Below are 23556 nucleotides of genomic sequence, written 5' to 3' on the forward strand. Positions count from 1 at the left end.
CACAAACTGTAATTACATATATACAATGTAATAACAACCTTCTCAACTCACCCTCAACAAAGAAAGCAGTTCTTTCTTCCTCTCGTCGAGACGGATGCTAGCAGTCCTCCAGCGTTCCTGCACATCAGTGAGCGCAGTGTGAAGCGAGACCTCTGCCCTAGAATCTGCCCACAGGAGCAGCTGCCTCCCGGCCTCAACTGTGAGGATGTAGCTGCCCTGTTGCCTCTGAAGCACACGCTCCTTCAGCTGGGTGGACACAAGCGTAACCAATATAACCAGTGGATATTCATGCATTGTTTATTGCCAGTTTACAACCTCCTCATTCGCAACATAAACACTAAAACTAAACTGAAACTACAAACCACTGAAAAAAGTAAAACTAAACAGTCATAGTGAAAGAAATGTAAACAATACTAAATTGAAAAATAAAAACTACCACAATCCTGTCTCAAACCTGCAACCTTTCAGTAACCAGCCTGGGTCTGTAACCCCTAAGCTCCACCACTGTAACACCTACAGCTTCAATTAAAACAGATAACAGCCTTCAAGTGGAATACTCTTACTCTTACTAACAAGGCTATTTCTTTACCTGTATGTGGTCTAACATTCCACGGATCTGCTGTAGTGCTACTGTTGTCCCCTGCTGTTGGTCCTCTGGTTCTAGCGAAACTTCTTGCAGCCAATGGTGCAACTTCTCTATCAGCTCTGTGTAGCGCTGCCATTGACGAACAAGACTGTCAATAATTCCCCGTCTCTGTTGGGCCCGCATCACCACACCTTGCCACTGGTTACTAAGCAGTGCCAGTTTCAGGCCAAAGTCATCACTTTTGGGTGAGAAGAAGCAGCAAAACTGAAGCAGTCACTACCACTACTATGGAATGAAACAAAAACAATAAAAAAAATCACTGTATGTGCTGATGCATTACCTGTCATCTACTTGTCCCTGGTTTAGTAGCTGATGTCCATCACTGATGATAGAGTACAGAATCTGCTGTCGACTAAACATCTCTGCCTGAAACAACTATCCACAAAATGAAAGTTTAGTAGAGCACGAAACTTAAACTAGGATCTAGTGTATCTAATGCAGTACAGTATATTTTGGTAATCAAGTCAACAAAGCCTTTTTCAAACATTTGTCCCTAAATCATCATCTTGTTATCATTACCTCGTGTTCTCTCTGCTGGTCTAATAGGTTCTGGTAGTTCCCAGAGATTTCAGCAGCCAGTTTTTCCTCTGTTTGGTTAAGGAAGATCAACCAAGCATCACACTTCTCCAAGAAGGTCTGTCTTTGCAGTACCAGGGCTTGCAGTTTACTGCACATACAAACAGGCACACACAAATGAATATTGTGAACATCCATGGAGTAGCCGACAGTAGATGAAATTCTACATCTACTGTAGGTCAACTATAACCACATATACCTGAATCTCTCTATTGTGCGAGCAGAGTTAGAAGACCAACTCCTGTTTAGGTTCTGCAGATGCTTGATTTCATTGTCATTGAGGGGAAGCTGATAACCCAACTCATTCAACCGTTCCAGATCAGGAGAAAGACTGCTCAGCTTCAACATTTGGGTCTACAGACACACATACATATGACAATGATTACAATGCTGATATTACAATCTTTCACAGGAAAATGGCAAACAATTTTCACCTTAAGTTTTTCCATGTGTTCCAGCACAGATGAAATATCTGGGGATCCGATTGGGTCTGGTTCCTTCAGAACCTTCTCAGCTTCTTCTGACCAGTGGCTCAGAGAACATAGCTCCTTATTAAACCTCTTATAGTCCCTCAATCCCACCTTGAAAAAGGGAAGTGAGAGAGAGAGAGACAGAGAGAAACACATTTACACTTGACACAGGCTTTGTAGACAGTCATTTATGAGTTTGAAAGAGTTTGTAAGTCACACATGCACAGACTAGTAAAAGAAGGAACATAATATGCAAAATATTAATCAATAGGTAAACTGTCCTTTTCAATATTCACTTTTCTCTCTCACCTCGAGCAGAGACTGCTGTCTTTGGAGGACGTGTCCAACTGTTGCTAAGCGCTGAGTGAGTGACAGGTGGTCTGTATGAAAAGTTATCATGGCAGAGGGGTCTACTTGCTGCCTCAGCTGCTCTGCAAATTCATACAGCTGCTGCAGGACAGACTCAACAGATCCCTCAGGCTTCATAAGGTCCTACAATAATGCCAGTGAAACATTAGTACACTTTCACATGGTGGCCCCAACTTGAAGGAAACAGGATCCAAGAAAACAAGCTACAGAATATAAAGCACAATTCATTAAGGTGTCACACGTTTTTGTGTTCAAGAGGTCTGCCAAACCTACCATGCATTCCTGAATCCAGACCTTCACCTCCTGTTCTGTGATGTCCCTGTGGGTGGCGCTCTTGAGCAGATGTTCCACTCGTTCTTCTAGTTTCTGGATGTCAGTGTTGCTCTGAGAATGAAGTGCTTTATAATGCTGCCACAGCTGCAGCAGGCCTTTACTGTTCCTCATCTGATCTGAGATCTGTTCCAACAGTGTGTTCCACCTGACATCAGACAGGTACATGATCAATGATTTCTGATCATCTTGAATTCTAAATGTCTGTTGTATGTAGAGTATATACTAGCAAATATAAGAAAATGCTAGTTAGAAGTAGTTAAAAAAGTATAAATAGTTACAGAGATGTTTGACGCTCACCTGAGATTAATGTCAGCATGTGCTGCATTGAGTGAATCGGACACTGAGGGATGGCAGTCTTTCAGCAGCTGTTGAGTTATTGAGCCAAATTTCCGTAAACTACTCTCCTGTTTCTCTAGCTCATCTTGTAAACTCTGAGACACACATAAACAAAGTCACCCATGGTTATATTGGTTACTTGTTCCATATAATGCTGAAGAAGGCATCTAAATACAATTCTTTACCAAATGAACTGCCACCATGGCTACTGTGTTCTATTAAAAGCCAAAAGAGTGAAAAGAATTAGCACCTCAAGATTCTCCACTTGAACCTGGACAGCCTCTGGGGAGCCGGTGAGGAGGCGCAGACGAGACATGGTGTAACGTCCCTCCATCAGGTAGCCCTGAATCTCCTCATACGCTTGTTTATACAGACTCCACTGCTCCAGTACTGCCAGAAGACTGACAGTCTGCTGCCCGATCTGCAATGTCACAAAATGTCATACTGTATATCCTTGATAACAATTGCACAGGCTGTTGCATGTTTTAGTGAAAATCTGGTTATGAATATCGATAGCTAATATGGTACATGTTCAAACTGTGTCTATGACTATGTGAGCCCAAAACATTTTTCAGACACTTCGAGTACAAGCAGTGTTTGTTTTTTTGTATCTAAAAGCTTTACTGAAATTCACTACTTGGAAACTACCATATGATCCAGATCAGCCCAAGAGTGTTTGAGGCCTTTAAGAGTCTCCGTAATGACAGTCTCCCCTTTCCTGTCCTGGATAAGTAAGCATCCTTTCTCCTCAGCTTTCTCAAGATCCTTTTCTTTCTCCTTTACCAACACTTCCATTTCCTAGTATACACAGACACTCAAGTCAGTTCAATCTTTTAAACAACAAAACACAAGGGATATAACATCTGCTTTACTCATAAATCCATATAGTGTACTACATACTGTGTAGAACCTAACAGCTTTCAGGTTTCTTCATGCTCTCTTAAATGTATTATTTACCTGACAATCTTTAAGTGCATTCTGGGCTGAGGAAACATCCTCAATCCTGTGTTTCTTTTTCAGTTTCTCCTCCTGTACACTGAACCAGGTCTTCAAAGTCTGGACAACGCTTTCATACTCCAACCAGCTTTCAAGCAGACTCTCTAAAACCTGAATCTGTAAAACAGAGGATACCAGTTTAGTGGATGATGCAAATGAAAGGTAGATTACATAGATGATGGTAACAAGAAGCCTTTATCTTTCCACACTCTGTCCAACCTTCTCTGTAATTAGACCCTGCAATATCTGCCAGCGTCGGTTCATGGCCCCAAGACGTTCAGCAAAGTCTGTTTTGTCACTGCGTTTCCCCTCCACGTCCTGACTGCTAATCTGCAGAACCGACTGATTCACAAAGTCCACTGTCAGCTGCTTACAGGACAGGTCAATCCGAAAACCCTGTTCAGAGGAAAATAAGAGATGGCTAAATAAAGAAAGAGACAAATTTGGCATCTTTCATGGAAGCTTTTAGGTATGAAATAAAGGAAACAACATAATGAACTAGCAAATTCTTAATTTGTGGAAAACAATAAAAGTTCAAAATTAGGGATGAAACAAAATATTCAAGTAAATATATATAGTTCAAGTAAATATATATAATATTCAAGTAAAAAATATACACATAAACATATAAGTAATGTAATAATGTAATCATTAAAATAATTTTTACAAATTTAAGAGTCGATCATTGAAAAACACATTTTGATAACAATTCACAAGGTTCTATACATTTCCATAGTATTGTATTAACTAACACGAACAATAATTAATCTTTATTTAAAAATATTTATAAGTGTTTATTCATAAATATACTGTTCATTTTTTGTTATGGTTAGGTTATAATGCATTAATGTGTGCATTAATGTATACAATGTTTAATGTTTACATGTACTGTATTTGTATATGTAGAAATTAGCCCTGACCAAAATTATCTAATGATGTAAAAGTATTTTTTACCCTTAGTTCATATTAACTACTGCCTTAACAGATGTTAACGTTTAACTAAAGTTAACATAACCTTATTGTGAAGTGTTACCCTCATTTTAATTATGTACTAATCTGAAAATTTGCAGGGATGTGTCCCCCTCAATGCTACGGTGGTTATAGTACTGTCCAAAATGACTAATCCTCTGTCTTATTCTTTTGAACATGTTCTTGCAGCTTTTCTTATTTCTAACTTTCTCTTACCTTGTATTTCTGAAGGTATGTTTGCACAACCTCTGATCCCACTGCCCCCATGATCTTTTGCTGGTCTTCCTGGATGACATTCTCCATGAGGGATATCCAGCTCATTAGCTCAGTTATTGCATGACGGGATGGCAGCTTCTCCATCTGCAGCTGTAAATTATAACATGAATGCAAGTATTGGCTTTTCCAATTATGGTAACCACAAAGTGTTAACCTGAAAGCATAGTATCAAAAGCCAGCACCATCAGTGTGTAGTCTTTAAACAGACAACTATTTACAGCCAATTCATTATCTTAACACCCTTTCTCTAACTCAAATGGAGCAGCGCAGATATTCCAGTCACCACACCTGGTGGAGTTTCTCCTGGACCACAGGGATACGTGATAGAAGATCAGCCCATTGTGTTTCCAGCTGGGCCAAGTTTGCCCTGAGTGCTGCTGTGTCTACTTTCTTCAACCGAAGTAGCTGGTTTCCTTGGCTCTGAACTGAGGAGCGCAAAGACGACTTGGCATCCACCTTTTTAGAGAACTCCTGCATATACAAATATGAGGTCAAGTAGATTATGTCTAAAAGCCCTGGGAAAGTCAATGCTAGTTCAGATAGTCCTATACAGTCCAGCTTATTGTAAAAGCTTTGGAAGACATGAGGCCCTTTTAGCAGGATATTTAATGGAGGTTCTCACCAGGAAGGCATGAAGATGGTCTCTGACGGTCTCTAGCTCTTGAGGGACAGTAACAGACTGAGTGCTCCAGAACTCCAGGTGATCAAGTGCTGAATTTAGCCATTGGCTAAGCTCAGCTGACTCACTCTGATACCTACAATAAAATATAAAGACACCATGTGATGTCAGTAAACATATGAAAACACAGACAAAAATAAACAATGGAGTGAAAAGTAGAGGTTGACCGATACATCAGTTTTACTGATTAACCTATGCAGATAGTTGCTTTTTGGAACTATTGGTTATCTGCAAAAATCATTTTGGTTACACAATAAAATGCATCTGGGTTTTTATTCATTTTGGACTCTTATAGCCTCTATGTCTGTGCCCGTTACCATACAGTAAGGAAAGACTAAGAAAGCAGCTGCTTAACATTCAGTAAATTGGTTTTAAAAACTATCAACCAATTATTCAGTTATCAGCTTTTTCCACCATCATAGTTATCTGTATCGGGAAAATCCTCCGTTGGTAAACCTCTATAGAAAAGTGCTTTCCTTTCTTTTAAAAACACTGAACTAGTAAAGTTGTTTCTTTGTGAGGGTAGTCAAGATCACAAGAAGAAAGTAGTCAGATGTTCTGACCTGATCAAGTGTTTGAGAGTGGAGTCCAGACGGTGTAGCTCTTTATTTATCTTGGTGGTGGTGCTGAGCCAATGGTCTCCAAGCTGTGTGAGCTGAGTCTCCAGCTCTGAGCAGGACACATGTAAAAGCAGTCTCTTCCCATCCTCCAACAGCTTATACAACTGCTGCTGCCGCTCAGAGAGACTAATCTTCAGATGCTACAGAGAGAAACAGAGAGAGAGGAATTCAGTCATCAATAAGTGATATGTTGCATATTGGCACAACACAAAGAGCGATTGCTTTTTGCAATTAGCCAGCTTGCTCATGACCCTGTCTGCCTCATTGAACATCATTTATTAGTAGTAAAGAAGTACCAATTGAAACCACACAAAACTGGTTATGAATTAAAAAGAGAATTAAAATGTACTATCCTGGGGGCCTGGGTAGCTCATCGAGTAAAGACACTGACTACCATCCCTGGAGTCACGGGTTCGAATCCAGGGCATGCTGAGTGACTCCAGCCAAGTCTCCTAAGCAACCAAATTGGCCCGGTTGCTAGGGAGGGTAGAGTCACATGGGGTAACCTCCTAGTGGTCACTATAATGTGGTTCTCGCTCTCGGTGGGGCGTGTGGTGAGTTGTGTGTGGATGCCGCGGAGAACAGCATGAAGCCTCCACACGCGCTATGTCTCCGCGGTAACGCGCTCAACAAGCAACGTGATAAGATGCGCTGATTGACAGTCTCAGACGCGAAGGCAACTGAGTCACTACGCCACCACAAGGACATAGAGCGCATTGGGAATTGGGCATTCCAAATTGGAGAGAAAAAAAAAGAAAAGAAAAAAAAAGTGCTATCCTAACAATTTTTGAATTTGTGGTAAGTATTTTGCAAAATTTTCAATACTTTTTTCTCCTTTACTACTCTTAATGTGAACATGTGTGAAGGAGCTTGTAGTGTAAAGTAAGATACTATACCTGGTATAGAGTGATTCTCTCACTCAATCTGTCTTCTGTCTCCTCCACCAGGCCCACACTTGGGATGCTGTTTTCCACTGCCTCTAGCTGCCTGTACAAGGCTTGATAATCACCAACCAACCTACTCCACCACTGGTGCCCATTAACAAAGAACAGTCATTCAGCACTGCTTTCTGTGATTATAACCATTCAATATCTTCCATATTTAGTTAGAAAAGACACTTAAAAGCTATTTTTCCACTTGCATAATTAATGAAATAGAAGCACACACCTCCAGGATGCCCTCAAGCTCCACTCCTCGTTTGTGGGCCTGTTTAAGTACAGCCTGGGCCTGGGCCACAGTTTCCTCCAGGTTCTGGATCTCCCTCTGCACCACTAACCCACTGACTTGTTTGAAGAAGGCCTGTGTCATCATGACATGCATTTCCAGACCCTGGAAAAACTTCTGCAGGAGAAGACAGACAGACAACATGAGTACAAGAGCTATAACAGTGGATTGGATATCCACTGCAAAAAAAAAAAAAATAAAAAAAAAAAAAATTATCTTACATTTTTTTCCTGTTTTACAGTAGAAATATGAACAAATTAGTAAAACAAAATAACTTGTTTTGTTTTTGATGTTTTTTTTGTTTTTGCTTTTTTATCTGATTTGCTACCGAGGATTGCATGTATTTTTGTTTTTTTCAATATCAGTGGCAAAAATCTCACCTGAAAGTCACCATATGCAACTTTTTTATTCAGAGGAATACAACTAAAATACAACTGCTTTTCTTAATCAGTATTTTTGTCTTTTTGTTTTCAATTAAAATATCCATACATTAAAACAAACGTTAAAAAATTAAAATTTCTAAACATTAGAACAAACCTTATAATACAAAACATTTTCTTGAGAAGAAAATTTAATAAGATTTAGCTGATTGGCAATTTATTTATTTTTTCCTTGTTTTAAGCATAATTCTATTGAAATTTTGTGAGGTTTGTGCTAAGAAATCTAATTTGAAATTAGATTCAAATTAGATTCCAGAACCTATCTCATTTTATCTAACAAAACAAAATGAGCCTGTTTCACCTTGTGTTTGTCTAGGAGGATCTGAACCTCAATCACTGAGCCCACTTTCATCTTCTGATCAGCAGCCATTTTGTCCTGGGCTGTGTCTACCAGATCTATCAGGTCCTGCAGAGCTCTCTCGTATTGAGCCTTCACAACTAAAGTCTGGTTTAGCCCACTCCGTTTTGAGCCCACCATCTCCACCAGCTTTTCATAAGCATCCTACATGACAGAACAGAACAATTAAGAGCAGAACCCAAGAGTAGTTGTAAGGTCAAGTTAAAATGGAAGAAAAGAACTGTAAATATTGTTTCTACTATAAAGCAAACTGTAGGGGAGAGACAGACATGTGTACTGTACCTGTAGTTTCAGCAGCTCTCGAGTGCACAGCTGGTTCGGCTGTAGTGACTCTCCTCCGCTCCTCATCTCAGAAACTTTCTTTTCAAATTCCCTCAGACTGTCCTCCGCTTCTGCTAGAATCTGTTTATATCAAACAACAACAGAGATTTTATTGATCTCATCCTAGGTCAAAAAATACATTACTGTTTGATGTTATACAATCAATACTAAAGAGTTAATTTTCTAAATGTTATGATAGGAGGTTTATATGATGAGATATGTAATTAAATATATACAAAAAAGTAGCAATATGAAAATTTGTGCTGTGTCTGACCTCTATCTGTTTAGAGGCGGGGCGATCCAAAGCTGCATTCATTTTCTGCAACAGCTGGTACTTTGAGTCACTGAGAGCAGTTAGCAACAGCCTTAACTCAGTCTGAGGAAAACGCAAGAATGAGAGGAAAACTGGTGAAAATGTGTGCGAGAGAAAGAGCACGAGAGAGAAAACGTATTTTAAACAATATGCTGACTACAAATAACCATGTTCCATCTCTAAGTGTACAAATCCCAGCACACATACCTGGAAAACAGATAGTTCCTGCAGCTTGTCTTTCATGCTATCACATCTCTGCTCCAGCACTGAGTCCAGCATCTTCAGTCTCCCCTCCAAACCATCTAACACCTCCTCAACCAAAACATTCCCTCCACCTTCATCACATAGCCACACTGTTCCTCCAAGCACCTCGCGACACCTACATACCTCCTCACTGACATTCTTTACCTCCTTACTCAAAGACTAAAGAGAAGAAACGAAAAAAGAATTCAGTGTTTCTATAATAAAAATAGTTAAACATTGTGTCCTAACTAGGTGTGACATGATAAACCATCAAGCAATAAAAGCTATTTCTTCTGTGTGACTCAAAGCTTTGGTCCTGACACAGTGAAATCTCATTGGTCCAAAATTCCACCATTCCACATCCAGCTCCATATAACTGTACATTAAACATTAAATATCTTCTGATTGGCTGTAACTGTGTCACGTAATGCAGTACTTTCATATTCATTGTGGACAGACAAATGGAATCTTATCGCATTACATCTGATTAAGACTCGATGTAAGACACTAATGTAAATTGAGGTTAAGTGACGTCTCACCTCTAGGTGGCCCAAATGAGTTTCTGAGTCATCCGATAGCAGCATTGGGCCAGATACAAGCTCATTCTCAGCATTGTCGAGCCAAGAAGAAGCTGAAGACACAGCCTCATAGAGAGTCCTCTCCAGAGCATGAGCACGCTTACTGTCAGAACTCCCTGTCTGTGAGGAGGACATCAATCAAAGGAAACAATAGTTATATGCGACAATAAAATTTTCATCTGTACCATTTACACCATCAGTGTGACCTGTGAAAGACCAGTGTAATATGTTCATTGGCAGTACCTGAGGCAAGTCCTGTAAGTCTTGGCTGAAGCCTTCAAAGAGACTTCTGGGTGACAGGATTTCCTGAGTCAGTTGCTCCCCTCTGAAAAGTTCACATGGGCTGGACACTGGCTGGTATACCTAAGAGAGCAGATGGCCCTTATTTATTTAGAGCACAGGGACAAATTTTATGTCCTTGGACTTGTGCCTTTTTAATGGATAATGAAGAGCGGGCAAGAAATTATGAGGGAGTGAGAGTCACTTGTGCAAGCTCTGTGATTCTAACATGTCACAGACCAAGCTAAAGTGTAGTGTTGAGGATGATTATGCACCGTGTTACATGGCGTCTGCTCCATCGTGTTTAGTGACAGCTGCAGTTTGTTGTTAAGGTCTTTGCTCAGGTTTTCCCATTTGACTCCCATTTGATCCTTTGCACTCATGCTCTCAGGCCAATGACCATCATCCTGTTCTGCAGGAGAACTACAGAGCGAAGAAAGAAGCTCATTATGTTTGTAGAGTCTGTACAATATACACTTTGTCATTCATAAACCTTTGTAGAAGAGCAGCTCTATTGTGCAAGAGAAAGATGTACACATGTTGACAGAGAGATAATGGACGAGTGGGTGGGACAAACCTCTCTTCGTTAGGTGTTGTTCTCTGTGAGAGAATCTCCTCTCCTCTACTTGCCACGGTCTGCAGTAACTTCTTCTGTTCGCCAAGCTGCTCCTCTAATTCCTACATCACATTTAAGATGTCAAAAATACAAATACTACCAGATCAAGCACAAAAGTGCATTCAAATGCAAGTATCCCCAGTCTTACACTGTGTGCTAACCAGGCACGACAAGGCGACAAGCGATAAAAGCCCTCAATTCTCCATTCTAATTCTGCTATACCCTGTCCAAAGTAAAATTTAATTGGTCCAAAATCCTGCTCCACATAGCTGTACGTTAAACAATAAATATCTCCTGATTGGCTTTGATTGTATCTTAAAAAATGCATCGATTTAATGTTCACAGACAGACAAATTTGATTATCTCTGTAAACATATTGCATCGCACCTGGTTAGGACACAGTGTTAGGATTTTTACCTAAAGACTGTTTCAACAGCATGTTAATTGCACATTTAGTGATAGATATCATGTTTTTATATGTTATTGCTTCATAGCAGTTGTTTTATTCATACCCTTTGTCTTTGCACAGTATCTTGATGCTGCTGGTTACGTGTGGATCTCGCCTGACTCAGCCAATCTATCATATTGGGGCTCTGCGACAGAGACAAGTCTGATTCAGTGTCTTCCTGTTCCTGAAGTGACCCCTTAAAACAAGAGACAGAGGTCTGTTAAAGACATTAAAGTACAGGAAAACTGAAATTTAAAGTACTGCATTGATTATATGGTAATTATTTTGATATTGGATACTCATTTTCCTTGTTCTAAAAGCAAATCCATTCAAACGTGAGTCAGCAGAGATTTATTGAATACTGTAGGAAACCGCTGGTTTACGACTGGTCTGATGCTTATTTAGCTAATGCTAGACTAGCAAATCTATGCTGTTCACCAGCAAAAAATGCTGACCAACCAGCATGGTCTTTTTGGTGAAGTTATAAATTTATGTTTGGTAATATTATTTTACAGAGGGTGCCAAAACAATTAACCTATCTAGAAGCCACTGCTGACAAAAAAACCTAAACATGTAGATAGAGGTTAACATTCAAGCATGACTGACAAAAACAATTGGAAATAAGCTTGCATCAGGCTTTTAAATGTCAAAGACCATTACACTAAAAAAGAGCAAAGTGAAAATTCCAGACTTTTGCAAAAGGTCTTTGTTTCAGATGGATGTTGCTGGAATGATATGCGACATCATTCACAACAATAAACAGCGCTTGGCATTCTATTGTACTGCTGTTCACAAAGCATCCATTGATGCAAGTGTATTTTAGTGTTTGTATTGGTGTGTGTACATGTAGAGTACTTTCTAATACTTTAATTCCCATATACTTAAATGACCTCCAGTTGTTCTTGTACTGGGCCTTGTAAAAGTATCTAGACCCTTAATGAGTAGTCATTTTACCCAATTGCAGATCTACAGGTTTTGTGTGACCCTTCTCTCTTTGAATATTTTTTTATGTTGGTTTGAGTGTCTCTCACCTGGATGTGGGTCTGTTTGTCTTGGAGGATGTGCTGTAGCTCCAGCAGGCTGGATTTGAGGCTATGTAGTTTGAGGGAAAGCTGCTCAGCATCCCCCCGTGTACCTGCCTTCCCCTCCATCAGTAAACTCTCACTGTGTACTGACAGCTCAGACAGACACAGCACCTTCTGCTCGATCTCCAGTAACATGTTCTAACCAGGAATAGAGATTCCAACAATATAAAATAGTTTCTGTTAAATGTGAAAACTTTTGATTAGATATGATTTTGCAATATATAAATATATATATTTTTTTGTTTTATCAGTGCTTTCTCGGGTTGAATGGTGGTCAGATAAATTTCAGTCAAGAATAGAGATAAATAACATTCTTAATTAACAGTTAATTAAACATTAATAATATTAAATTAAAATCTGGTTTAACATGTTTTATTAAGGACCATGTGCTTTTAGTCAAAACTCTTCTCAAAAATCATGTTTTTGTGCAAAAACAATACAATCTTATATATAAACAAACTCTACACCAACAAAACATAGTTTATTTTTGTAGGAGTTTAACATACAGTTAAAGTTGTGGTAGTTCTTGTTAGATTTATTATTTTATGCTGTCAAAAAGTAACTGTCCAGCATCCTTCATCTGAAACCACAACAGGAGGTGTGTGAAAACAGAGGTAGACGGGAGAAGTGTCTGAGTGCAGTGACTGATAATCTTCTTAAGCTGCTTATACAAGACTTGAGACATCTAGATCTTTACCATACTACAGAAGACAATCGGTACACTAGTCCAGTGTAGGTAATGTGAAAAAAATCGGAACTTTGAATAGATCAGGGCTGATCAGGACTGAATACAGGTAAACAGTGGAGAAAGCCTGCAGTATTCATGAATGAGGAATGGGAAAACATTAATAGCAGTCCGCTATGGGTCAGGGCTGCCCTGGCTTCTCACAAAGAGTCTAACTCTCAGGTTAAAGGTTAACCTGATCCTTATAGCCCTGTAATCAAAACACAAAAGACACACACGTTTGTATGTGTGTGCATCTTTCGAAGGAATGCAGGCATGCACTGTGGGATGTCCCATGGCGGCAGGGAAAGAAGACAACTCCTTATCCTAACGACCAATCGCACAAAACAACACAGCTAATCAGATTTACTGTGACCCACTCTAGTGACTCCAGACATAATCATCTACCAGGATGATCTCTGACATAAGAATGTTTATGAATGTCCTCGAAAATCATTCATGGCTTTCACACCTCAGAATCACAACAGATTACTGAATATTTATCAGTGGAAATCTTTAATTTAATTTGCTTGAATCATGGCTAAAACCAAAAACACAGAATTTGAGGTCATTTATGCTGTCCTGCAATTTAGGTTCAGGCTCTGTAAAAAACAAAGACTTTATTTTCAAATGCTATATTTAGGATAGACTTTCCACACTGTAATTTTGCAAGTGATGAAATCAGATATGTTTGTTTAGACAGTTTAGTCAATATCCAGTCTCTCTACATCCATTACATTACTGTATTTTAAACATTCATACATACGGGTATGTCCAGAAACCCCCAATTGTTCTCTCATTCACTATTCATTAAATAGTGAATGTCACAAGTGAGTGTAAATCATGTCTGAGTGAAATACAGTCATGGTGTGTCCCAAATGAAAAAAAACCCAAAAAAACACAAATTCCAATCTGACCATTCAGACTAAATTGAACAAATGTGTTAAATGCTTGTTAAATGCTTGTTAAATGTACAAATGCACAATTAACAAAACTCCTTTAAATCGGATTTCAAACCAATTATGGATGTGGTTTAGATCAGTTTTGTGAAAATCAGATTGCATGTTTCACATTTCATATTTTTCTGTTCAGACTACAAACAACTAAACATATCTGAGTCAAATCTGCCCCACATTTTTTTATATTTGCTGCCTGTATGTACAAAGCCTTTGATGTGAAAGCATCAGCTCTTACCTGGCAGTCAATGAGCTGTTCCTCCATGTCCATGTCCTGTGGGTGTGGCTGTAGAGTGGAGCTCAGTGTGGCACGTGTGCTCAGCAGCCAGTTGTCAAGCTCTTCTGCTTCACTATGGTAACGCTGTAGCGCTTGTTCCTGCCTCTGTTCCTCCAACTGCTCGCTCAATCGCTCCTACGGGACAGAGACCAAAAAATTAGGGCTGCATTTTTGTCAAACCTTTTCTTCTTTAACATACTTTTACTTATGTTTTACTTTTGACAACAGATAAGTATGTTATAAAGGTATGTCTGCAATTAAGTTCAATAATTCATTAGTATAGTAGGTGAGGCTCTGGAGGGACATTTTTTTTTTTTACACATTTTTTAAACACAGTACCGACACTGTACTGCCACTGCTGAAAACTAAGTGTGAAAACATGCATACTGCCAGTTTGTTCTGTACTGTTCCACTACTCTACCTCTCTTTAATTATGTTTCCGACAGTGAAGTAGCGAGACAGGCACAGAGGTAAATCAAAAGACTAAGATAATTAAAACGACAAACAGAATGTAGGAAGAATTTAAAAAAAGGCACTGTCTCTTAGAAATACAATCAATTTCATTTCTTTGTATGTTAATTACACTGGCACTAAATAACCCCAGCCAGCCATCAGCTAGGCCAATTAATCAGCCGATATTTGGCCAATTTGAAATGATTGGCAATGACCAATAATCTTTAACGGCATCCGTTTCAAAATCCTTGTCAATGGTAAATCTCAATGGTCTTTGGCCAACCTGCTCTCTAAATATCAGCATCAGTATTCCACCACTGAAAAACACAGATCCATCACCAACATCAACCACTAAAAAGATGCTGTCTGCCAGTAAATACAAAACATGTACAAAAATATATTATGAGATATAATGGAATATATCCTGGATTATATCTTATTTACAAATCTACAATTATCAAGTAGAAACCAGCCTCAAATAAGCAAAGGTTTAAAATTTCTCTGCATGTAATGATTCTCACCTCCAGAAGTTGGCGTTTGCCAGAGGCCTTCATGTGGATGGTGGCCATGCGCTCTCCCAGTACAGTGAGGGTTGACTGCAGGGCCAGCTGGTCGCCAGCATCTGCCTCCAAACTCTCCTCATCCAACTGCAGCTCCTGAGAGAAGCAGGCCTGCAGTGCACTGATCTCATCCTGGAGCATTAGGATCTCATCCATTAGAGCCTGTATAAACAACAGCAATGAGCAAATCAACTCATGCAACTATTTAAAATTCAACTCTGGTTTCATTCAATTGTTGAATTGCTCATGCTGCAGTAAAGTTACAGTAAATGGCCAAGACTATGTGGACACTTTAACACCACACCCATATGTGCTTGTTGAACATTTAATTTAAAAATAATGGCCATTTATAAATAATTGTTGGTCCTCCATTTGCTGCAATAATCGCTTCCACTCTTCTAGGATGGCTTTCCACTAGATGCTGGAATATGGTTGAGGGAATTTGCAACCACTGAGACACAAGAGGCCAGACATGAAACATATAGTGGATTTGGCTGAGCGCCTTCAACAGGGAAACACTGCTTAGTAAGAGATTAGTTGTAGACATAAGAGAAGCTGGTAATCTAAAGTGTAACCTTGTCCACTCGCTGATATCGGTAGTCTAGTAGTAGGTTTGATTTTTAATGTAATCTAGCTTTATTGTGGTCATCTTGCTTCATCTGATCCACTGTTGCTCTTACTTGGTGGGCCGCCATCTGGCTCTCAGGGCTCTTGCCTGGCTCTAAGCCCTCGTTTAGTGCAGTTTCAACTGACTCCATCTTTGTGGAAACGGACTGCAGGGTCTCCTGATAGTGCTGCTGTCTCTCCAAAGCTTCATATAGACACTTCTGCTTCTCACTGATCTGCATAGAAATGTACAGTACAGCATGTTTTAAAAGTAAAGAGTGCAATTGTTTAAACGCTTTTTCCTACTCCAGAGCATAATATGCAGAGACAACTATAATCAAGCCATTTGAAGATTCATTTCCTAGAAAGCGTAAACACTGTGGCTCTATGGCACTATCAAAACATTGCTCTATTAGTTTGAACATCCCAACCAGCCCAACACAGCAACACTGGTTCAACCGAGTTTGCAGTTGCATTTGGGGACTCTAGTGGCACAGAAATTAGATTCAACCTAACTTATGTAAAGGAAGTGATTTAGACTTTGTAGATGTATTTTGTAGAAGATTTGTAGATGTAGCCTTGATTAGCCTGTGTATAGTATTTACCACATTCTTCAAAGTTTCCCAAGAGCGCTGTAGGTCATCCAGGTTTGATGAGGCAGCTGACTCCATGGATGGGTCAAATAGCTCCTGCAGTGGAGCTCTGCTCAGAGGAGCTCGTCCTGAACCCTATGAGAGACATTAACTCATATCAATGAGTGTGTGCATGCACGCATGAATAATAAACCAAACCCTGCTAATCCTTTTAAAATACAACAATGCAATAGTAATACTAATGTGTGTTTTGTGTCTATGTTTCCATTTCTCAAATTGTTACTTACAAGTATTGTGTACTTGTGCCCAGTATGTTTTTTAAACCAAATGTTGTGCCACACTAAAGAATGCTGATGTGATTAACCATGTTTTTGCCAGACACTAAAATGCATTAAAGAACTGTGCAGCTTACCCTAAACATGTTTGTCACTCCCTGAGCCGCTCAGTGCTCAGCTGTCAACTATAAGTACAGAGCACTGAATACCAGAACAGCCAGGCACAGGAGCAGTTTTTTCCCTCAGGCCATCCACCTCATGAACAGTTAAAACTGCCCCCAAATACTTTCCTTTTTTCAATACAACCATGTGCAATAGTCAGTCCATCCATTCCTACTTATATCTATATCTATATTTCATTTATATTTATTAACATATCCTACCTCTTCTTCAATAAATTACATCACCTGCACATAACTGTATATCTGTATATAAAATATTCGACAGCATTATTGCTCTATTGTATATTTCTCTTTTTATTTATCTGTTATATCTTTTTTTTTTTTTTATGTCATTGTGTGTTTATATGTATGTTTAAATGTATATGTTTGTATGTATGTATATATGGCTGTATTCTCTTTGTACTGGAAGCTTCTGTCACCATGCCAAATTCCTTGCATGTGTAAGCATACTTGGCAATAAAGCTCATTCTGATTCTGATAATTCAATAGATGGCTGATGTATGTTTATACAAACTTTATGAAACAAGGACAGCCTTCAAGTCAAAATGAAACATCAAATAAGAATAAAACAAGAGAAACGTAACTGTTTGCCCTGTATTGATCATTACTGTATTGGCAACTCATTACAGTGCTGGGCAAAAGCCCTCTTAAAACTACCTGAACTAAAAAACAAAAATAAAGTTAAAAAAGCCTAACTACTGTAAATACTAATGGTAACTGCTTTTTCTAGATTTCTGCTCATTCTCTCTTATTCTCTCTCTCAACGTGTAAAATCAACAGAAGACTACAGGGTTCCCACACATTTTGACCAGTGTATTTCCATGACTTCTCCAGTCTTTCATGATTACTGGATTGACTGGAAAGTATTTATACATTTACGCATTTGGCAGATGCATTTATCCAAAGCGTTTTAAGGAATACTTTTCTCTTTTTTTTTTTCAGTTTGTGTACTCCCTGGGAATCGAACCCCTGATTTTGCCATTGTTAGTAGCTAGAGCCATTTTCTACCAGCTGAGCTACAACTGGTGATTTTCAAAATAATTTAACTTCTTCCCGCTACTGCAGCCAGGATCATTAGTCTTTGCCAGCACAGTTGAAGTGAATATTTATTGTTAATAAATCCTTTGAACTGTTCCTCTGCCCTTGGGTCTCTTTGTCTCGCTCTCACTGTCCTGACAGTGTATGACTTTCTTCTGCTTTCTGATTTTTTGAAGAATATCTCAGCTGTAAGTCCATACAATGCAAGTGAGTGAGTACCAATATTGTGAAACTTCAAAGAGCACATTAAGCCATTATAAAAGTAATCCATCCGACTCCAGTGGTTTAATGTCTTCTGAAGTGAAACGCTAGGTGTAAGAAAAATATCAATATTTAAAACTTTAACTATAAATCTTTGCTTTTGGCCAGATGTGGTATTCATTTTCATGAGAGGGTCAAGTGCACGCTGCCTCTCGCATGACGAAAGTGCATTGGCAAATTCACGCATGAAATGACACCCTATCTACACCGCGAGAGTCCATTGACGCGACCCAACGCAACGGTTTGAGGCTGTCTACAGTGGACGCATTGACAAGAATGTGTTCTAAACCGTTTATTTGTGTTGTTGGCAGTATTAACACTAACGCATGCAGCGCAAAATGGAAAGGGTCACCCGTTTACTGCCGACGTGATGCGCTGCCACTGACTACAATGGGTTCTATTAATTTTTGACACGACACACCACTCGCGTCCGGTGTAGACAGGGTGTGACGGGTGAGTGAAAAATACAGAAGCGCAGGAGGAGGAGGAATTGCTATAGATTTATATTTGTTTCGGTTTCTTTTTCAAAATGGTGCTAGATTGTTGATGTAAAAATTTCAATTTGTATACCAATCCTTGGAATATTTTTTATTTATTTCTTTAAACAACTATACTTTTATAATATAATATAGTATAATATAATAATATAATATAATATTACATTATATTATTAAATAAAATACATTAAATTATATTAAATTATTTATTTATTATACCAATATTTACTTTATGTTAATATATTATTAGTGTATGAAACCAAAAGGACACAATACATCATAAGGATTTGGGTTTCTGAGCCCCTATGCAAAGCATAACTACAAATATTTCTATTCATTATAGTAATGCCCATGACTTCTCCAAGCCTGGCAATCACAATATTTAAATTCCCTCATATTTTCTGTTGTCCCTTGACAGTAGGAACCCTAAGACTAATATTCTTATCTATACCAAGAACAGAACAGTGGCTCCTGCAAGAATTTGATTGGTTAAGTTTCAAGTGAGTTAAAGTGGGTTAGTGGCTGATCAAGGTTAAGTTGATTAAATGTGATAAGGTGGGCAATGCCTGGTCTGGGTGAGTTAGTGCAGTAAGGGTTAGAGACACGGGTACCTGAGAGGTGTCAGCATTAATCCCGGGTGAGGGGGATCTGCAGGCGGGGGGAGAGGAGACCTCACTGTTGGTGCCCTCCTCACCAGACTCCTCTGTGACCGGGGAGAGGAGAGTATGACAACGGCCTGCTGTCATCTGGCCATTTAACACAGTCAAAAAGGCAGAGGAAGAAAGAGAAAGAGAGACATGTACAATCAAACAGGGCAGAGAGTCCAGCACCAAGATAAGATGTGAGAAAAGACACAGCAGACTGAAGAGGGTGAACAAAATCAGAGGACAGGCTGGAAGAATATTTAAGGAACAGTTCACCCCAAAATTAAAATTTCTCTTGTCATTTAATCACCCTCATGTTGTTCCAAACCCATCTTTCTTTCTTCCGTGGAATACAAAAAGAGATGATAGTAAGAATGTTAGGGACTGACAGTCTCAGTCCCCATTCACTTTCATTAAAAAGATTGTGAAAAAAAAAGTGACTGAGTTTCACATTCTTCCCAACATCTCCTTCTGTGTTCCATGAAAGAAAGAAGGTCTTACAGGATTTTAACAAAATGAGGGCGTGTACATGATAACAGAACTTTCATTTTGGGTGAACTATCCCTTTAAGGTGTCTTTAGAAAGCCAATATAAGGCTGCACTGAACAGGCTCCAAATTCTGTGTAAAAATGCAATGCAGCATCAAAGCCAACCATAAAAAATACTATCTCTGATACACATTTTTGTTTTTATATTCACAATTTTAGTTTCACATAAAATGCATGCAACTGAAAATGCATGCATGTTGCCTCTATGCGGCATTAAAAAGTCTATGTAAATGCACCTTTGATGGGATATATGCAATATTTTAGAGGGTCAGAAATGCTGAATATTACCCCATAAAGCCTGCTTAGAGGACTGCACTGCAGCACCACTAAATTACAGACAGACCACATTTGTCTAGAGTTGCCATGACTAAGCCTTTTACAGAACTCAAGTCATGAAAAAGGAATGGGGCAGAGGATACACACACATAAGATGAGGCACAACCTCCCTCTTTATGAACTCAATGTAAAAATACATGCATGAATACCAACAAAAACTGACACAATGTGTGCAATGACAATGAGTTGTGCTTGCCAGCATAAACTGAAGTAATCTGAACCATTAGAGCTCAAGCATTATGCTAAATTTAGATCTAGCAACAATGACTGCTGAACTACAGCAAAGAAACCCCACCTCCCCTCTGTAAGTCTTTAAGACTGAACGCTTGAATTCCAAACAGCTGGAGCACAAGCCAAACTGTGTTCAGCTCCTTGTTGGCAGTTAATGTGGAATCCGGCCCTGATCATGACTCCCAGCCCTTACTGATGCAACACAGGGCAATCTGGCCCACTGAATAAGACCTAAAAATGCAGCTGACAGTGAAGACAACTAAACAACAATGTTGACAAAGTCAAGGCCAACTAACATCCTGTTTCCTAAGAGGAGAGAGGGAGAGAGAGAGAGAGAGATGATGGCGATAAGACAAAAAAAGGGCAAGCACATGTACGCAAAAATAACCCCTCGCCCCTACACATGCCACAGCCCAGGCATGTGTATGTGTGTAAATCACTCACCATGACAACAGAGGGGTGTGTTGGTGGGTGTTTGGGCATCTCCTCCTCTTCATCTTCCAGATCCTCCAGCCCATCAGAGAGGCCGTCAACATCGCTGACCGTAAGCAGCATTGTAGCATGCTTTGCCTTCACAGTCAACATCTTACACTTAGAGTTCAGGGCCGAGATCTGCTCCTGGTAGCCTTTTATCTTCAGGGCCAGTTCCTGTCACAATGACACATTACATTATTAATCCACTTAGGCTCCACGCTGCTGATTTAAGTCCATGAAGCAAACAAACATATGCATCCTGGATTAAGTCCCATAGATGAAGTGGAAAAGGGGGTTAATGCATCAAGGGTTAATGCAGAGAGCGGCATCGGCGAGCTGAGCTGAGAATTTTTTGCTCTCGCTCAGTCTGTTTGCAGTAAAAAAAAAAAAAGGCACAGGCGAGCAAACGCTCAGTCAGAGGCATTTGGAGCTCTCAGCCAATCAGAGCGCACTGGGTGATGGCTGAACAGCCAAGCCTTCAGGCAACAGCCAACTTGATTGGCAGAGAGTGAGACCAACAGAAATGAGTGGGAGGGGCATAGAGAGAGGAAGAAAGACAAAGTGGAGAAAAATCACTCCCTCCCAACCAGCCAACTCACACTCATACACAAAGACACCGGGAAGAGGAAATGAACTCATTTAGAGGAGCTCAGATATTTTCCTTCCTTCCCCTCACTTCCTCCCTTTCCACCAATCCCCAAGCTGTTTTGCTGAAGGAAAAAAACAGGGCGCAAGCAAGAAAATGAAAGGACTAGAGGGAGGGGAGGAAGGGGGTTCACATTGCATATTTTGTATGGCCTGTGGAGTAGTCCCTCTCCCCCTCCTGTCTTTCTCTCTCTAACTGTCGCACATTCTCACAGACATACACAGACAAGCCAGTCTGTGATAATGAGGTCATGTGGGAGAGGACTCCAGCTGCAGCATTCAAGCTGAATACAGAGGAAAATAACTCTGGGTAATAAAGCCACAGCTGCTGCTCCAACTGAACCTAACTCTGCTAATAAAAACACTGGGACAGATTCTGTACTGTTTTAAGGTTTGTTTTTACTTGACTTATTTAAACAAGGGATGCACCGATACCACTTTTTCTCTTCTGATCCGATTCCGATATCGGAAATCTCAGTATTGGCCGATACCGATCCCAAGCCGATACCAGTGTTGTTGTTTTTTTTTGCATATCAGTTTAGAATATCTTTATATTATTGTGTGGAACTAATTGGGAGTACTCTTTAATATGTAAAGAAACACAAACATCTAACTACACATTATTTCAATATAAATGTAACGCTTATTAAGAAACACTTTATTATTAACTAGTATACTGGATAATGTAGCAGCAAAATTAACAGTAATTCCAGTCTTCAAGTCTTAAGTAGAAAAGAAACCAGTTTTTTCTTTTTGCCTTTTTTTTTTGTCAAAAATGTTTCAACTTGCATCTGGACTTTAAAGAATTCAGATCTCCTTTTTGTTCAATTTAGTTGTAAGACATCAGTCCACTTTTAATTCACAGTTATTTTTTGGAACACACTCAAATTAAATATTGTTATAAATTGTAAACAAATACTAATGATGACAATAATAATAATAATAATAATAATAATAAATTGTTATTAATATTATTATTATTGACTTTTAATTTTAAATACAACAGTAATATATTTAAATCGTGCACTTTTTAAACCCTCACGCTTTTATTTTGACATTCTAAACTCTCCAGGAAATCCTGTATGTGCCTGTTTGTAGGCAAGATTAATTAGTTTCTTATTCATATTCTGGTAAAATGCACCTCCGGTGCCATTCTAAATGCATATTATAAGTGAACCGAACTATTGAGCATCTACATCTGAGATGTTGTTTGTGAGTTGCGCCCAAATATTGCACACCGCTGTGAAAAGTGCTTCACCAGCCTGCACGTGCTTATGTGTGTGTGGGTCAACAGAGCAGCGCCATTCACTAACGCGCTGGCGCTGTGCATGCATTTATGCTATCGCATGTCTTCAAGTGGCTTCGAATAAAATGCAAGAGTCATATGGACTACTTTAATGGTGTTTTTGTTTTTTTATGTCATTTTTGGAGCTTGACAGTAACGAACATGACTAACACACAGTATCGAATTTGGATAGGGCTCATCGGTCCGATACCCGATCCATCTAAAAACGACAGTATCGGAGCCTATACCGATCCAGGTTTCGGATCGGTGCATCCCTAGTTTTAATTTGGTCAATAAATTGTCAATAATATTGGTGGCCGATAAATCAGTGCATCCCTTAAATTGATATGTAGAACAAATGCTAAAACTGTACTGTCTCTTTAAGAACAGCACTAGGGACTTTGACAGAAGTGTTTGTTTTGGTCGAGTGCAGCTGCGTCTCTACATTAGGGGCAAGTGGGGCTAAGCCAAAAGCTTTGATCATATTTATGTCAGCTGTTGACATGAGCATCGGAAGTTACCGGGTGCAGAGTACACCTGCGTAGTGAACTTCATTGGTAAGTTTTAAAAGCTAATTTTTTTCTAATGTGCTGTTAGATTAGCTAAGCACCGTTCATCATTTATTGAATTGTATGCCATTGCATTGAGGTGCTGTGATGCTGATGCACTGGTTTGTATTAGATATCAATGACTGCTAAATATTGTGAGTCTGTCATTTTGATTAGTTTTGTTATGCTCTTCATTCGAGTTGGTGAGATAATATGCACACCCTATTACGATTTGCCTATTTGTGGTT

The 23556-nt window shown here is 39.3% G+C and overlaps 1 protein-coding gene across 1 annotated transcript in view; it reads right to left on the reverse strand.

Annotated features, from left to right (window-relative positions):
• The window catches only part of syne1a (spectrin repeat containing, nuclear envelope 1a), a 193871-nt gene that overhangs the window by 35353 nt on the left and 134962 nt on the right, over window positions 1–23556 (reverse strand). Inside the window, exons 91-125 of the mRNA XM_051654915.1 lie at window positions 20801–21004; window positions 19209–19343; window positions 16357–16479; window positions 15826–15987; window positions 15107–15307; window positions 14094–14267; window positions 12122–12313; window positions 11155–11286; window positions 10604–10704; window positions 10302–10449; window positions 9991–10110; window positions 9709–9867; window positions 9134–9349; window positions 8888–8989; window positions 8575–8694; window positions 8236–8436; window positions 7438–7611; window positions 7167–7298; window positions 6214–6410; window positions 5594–5726; window positions 5260–5442; window positions 4912–5061; window positions 3946–4122; window positions 3688–3843; window positions 3379–3528; window positions 2981–3151; window positions 2692–2825; window positions 2356–2539; window positions 2002–2184; window positions 1657–1803; window positions 1422–1576; window positions 1166–1313; window positions 927–1021; window positions 590–824; window positions 52–246 (exon numbers count right to left, since the gene is read on the reverse strand). Coding sequence (XP_051510875.1) covers window positions 52–246; window positions 590–824; window positions 927–1021; window positions 1166–1313; window positions 1422–1576; window positions 1657–1803; window positions 2002–2184; window positions 2356–2539; window positions 2692–2825; window positions 2981–3151; window positions 3379–3528; window positions 3688–3843; window positions 3946–4122; window positions 4912–5061; window positions 5260–5442; window positions 5594–5726; window positions 6214–6410; window positions 7167–7298; window positions 7438–7611; window positions 8236–8436; window positions 8575–8694; window positions 8888–8989; window positions 9134–9349; window positions 9709–9867; window positions 9991–10110; window positions 10302–10449; window positions 10604–10704; window positions 11155–11286; window positions 12122–12313; window positions 14094–14267; window positions 15107–15307; window positions 15826–15987; window positions 16357–16479; window positions 19209–19343; window positions 20801–21004 — 5589 coding nt within the window. The remainder of the gene's footprint in view (window positions 1–51; window positions 247–589; window positions 825–926; window positions 1022–1165; window positions 1314–1421; window positions 1577–1656; window positions 1804–2001; window positions 2185–2355; window positions 2540–2691; window positions 2826–2980; window positions 3152–3378; window positions 3529–3687; window positions 3844–3945; window positions 4123–4911; window positions 5062–5259; window positions 5443–5593; window positions 5727–6213; window positions 6411–7166; window positions 7299–7437; window positions 7612–8235; window positions 8437–8574; window positions 8695–8887; window positions 8990–9133; window positions 9350–9708; window positions 9868–9990; window positions 10111–10301; window positions 10450–10603; window positions 10705–11154; window positions 11287–12121; window positions 12314–14093; window positions 14268–15106; window positions 15308–15825; window positions 15988–16356; window positions 16480–19208; window positions 19344–20800; window positions 21005–23556) is intronic.

Source organism: Myxocyprinus asiaticus, chromosome 25 (assembly GCF_019703515.2).
Source record: "Myxocyprinus asiaticus isolate MX2 ecotype Aquarium Trade chromosome 25, UBuf_Myxa_2, whole genome shotgun sequence".
Classification (NCBI taxonomy): Eukaryota; Metazoa; Chordata; class Actinopteri; order Cypriniformes; family Catostomidae; genus Myxocyprinus; species Myxocyprinus asiaticus.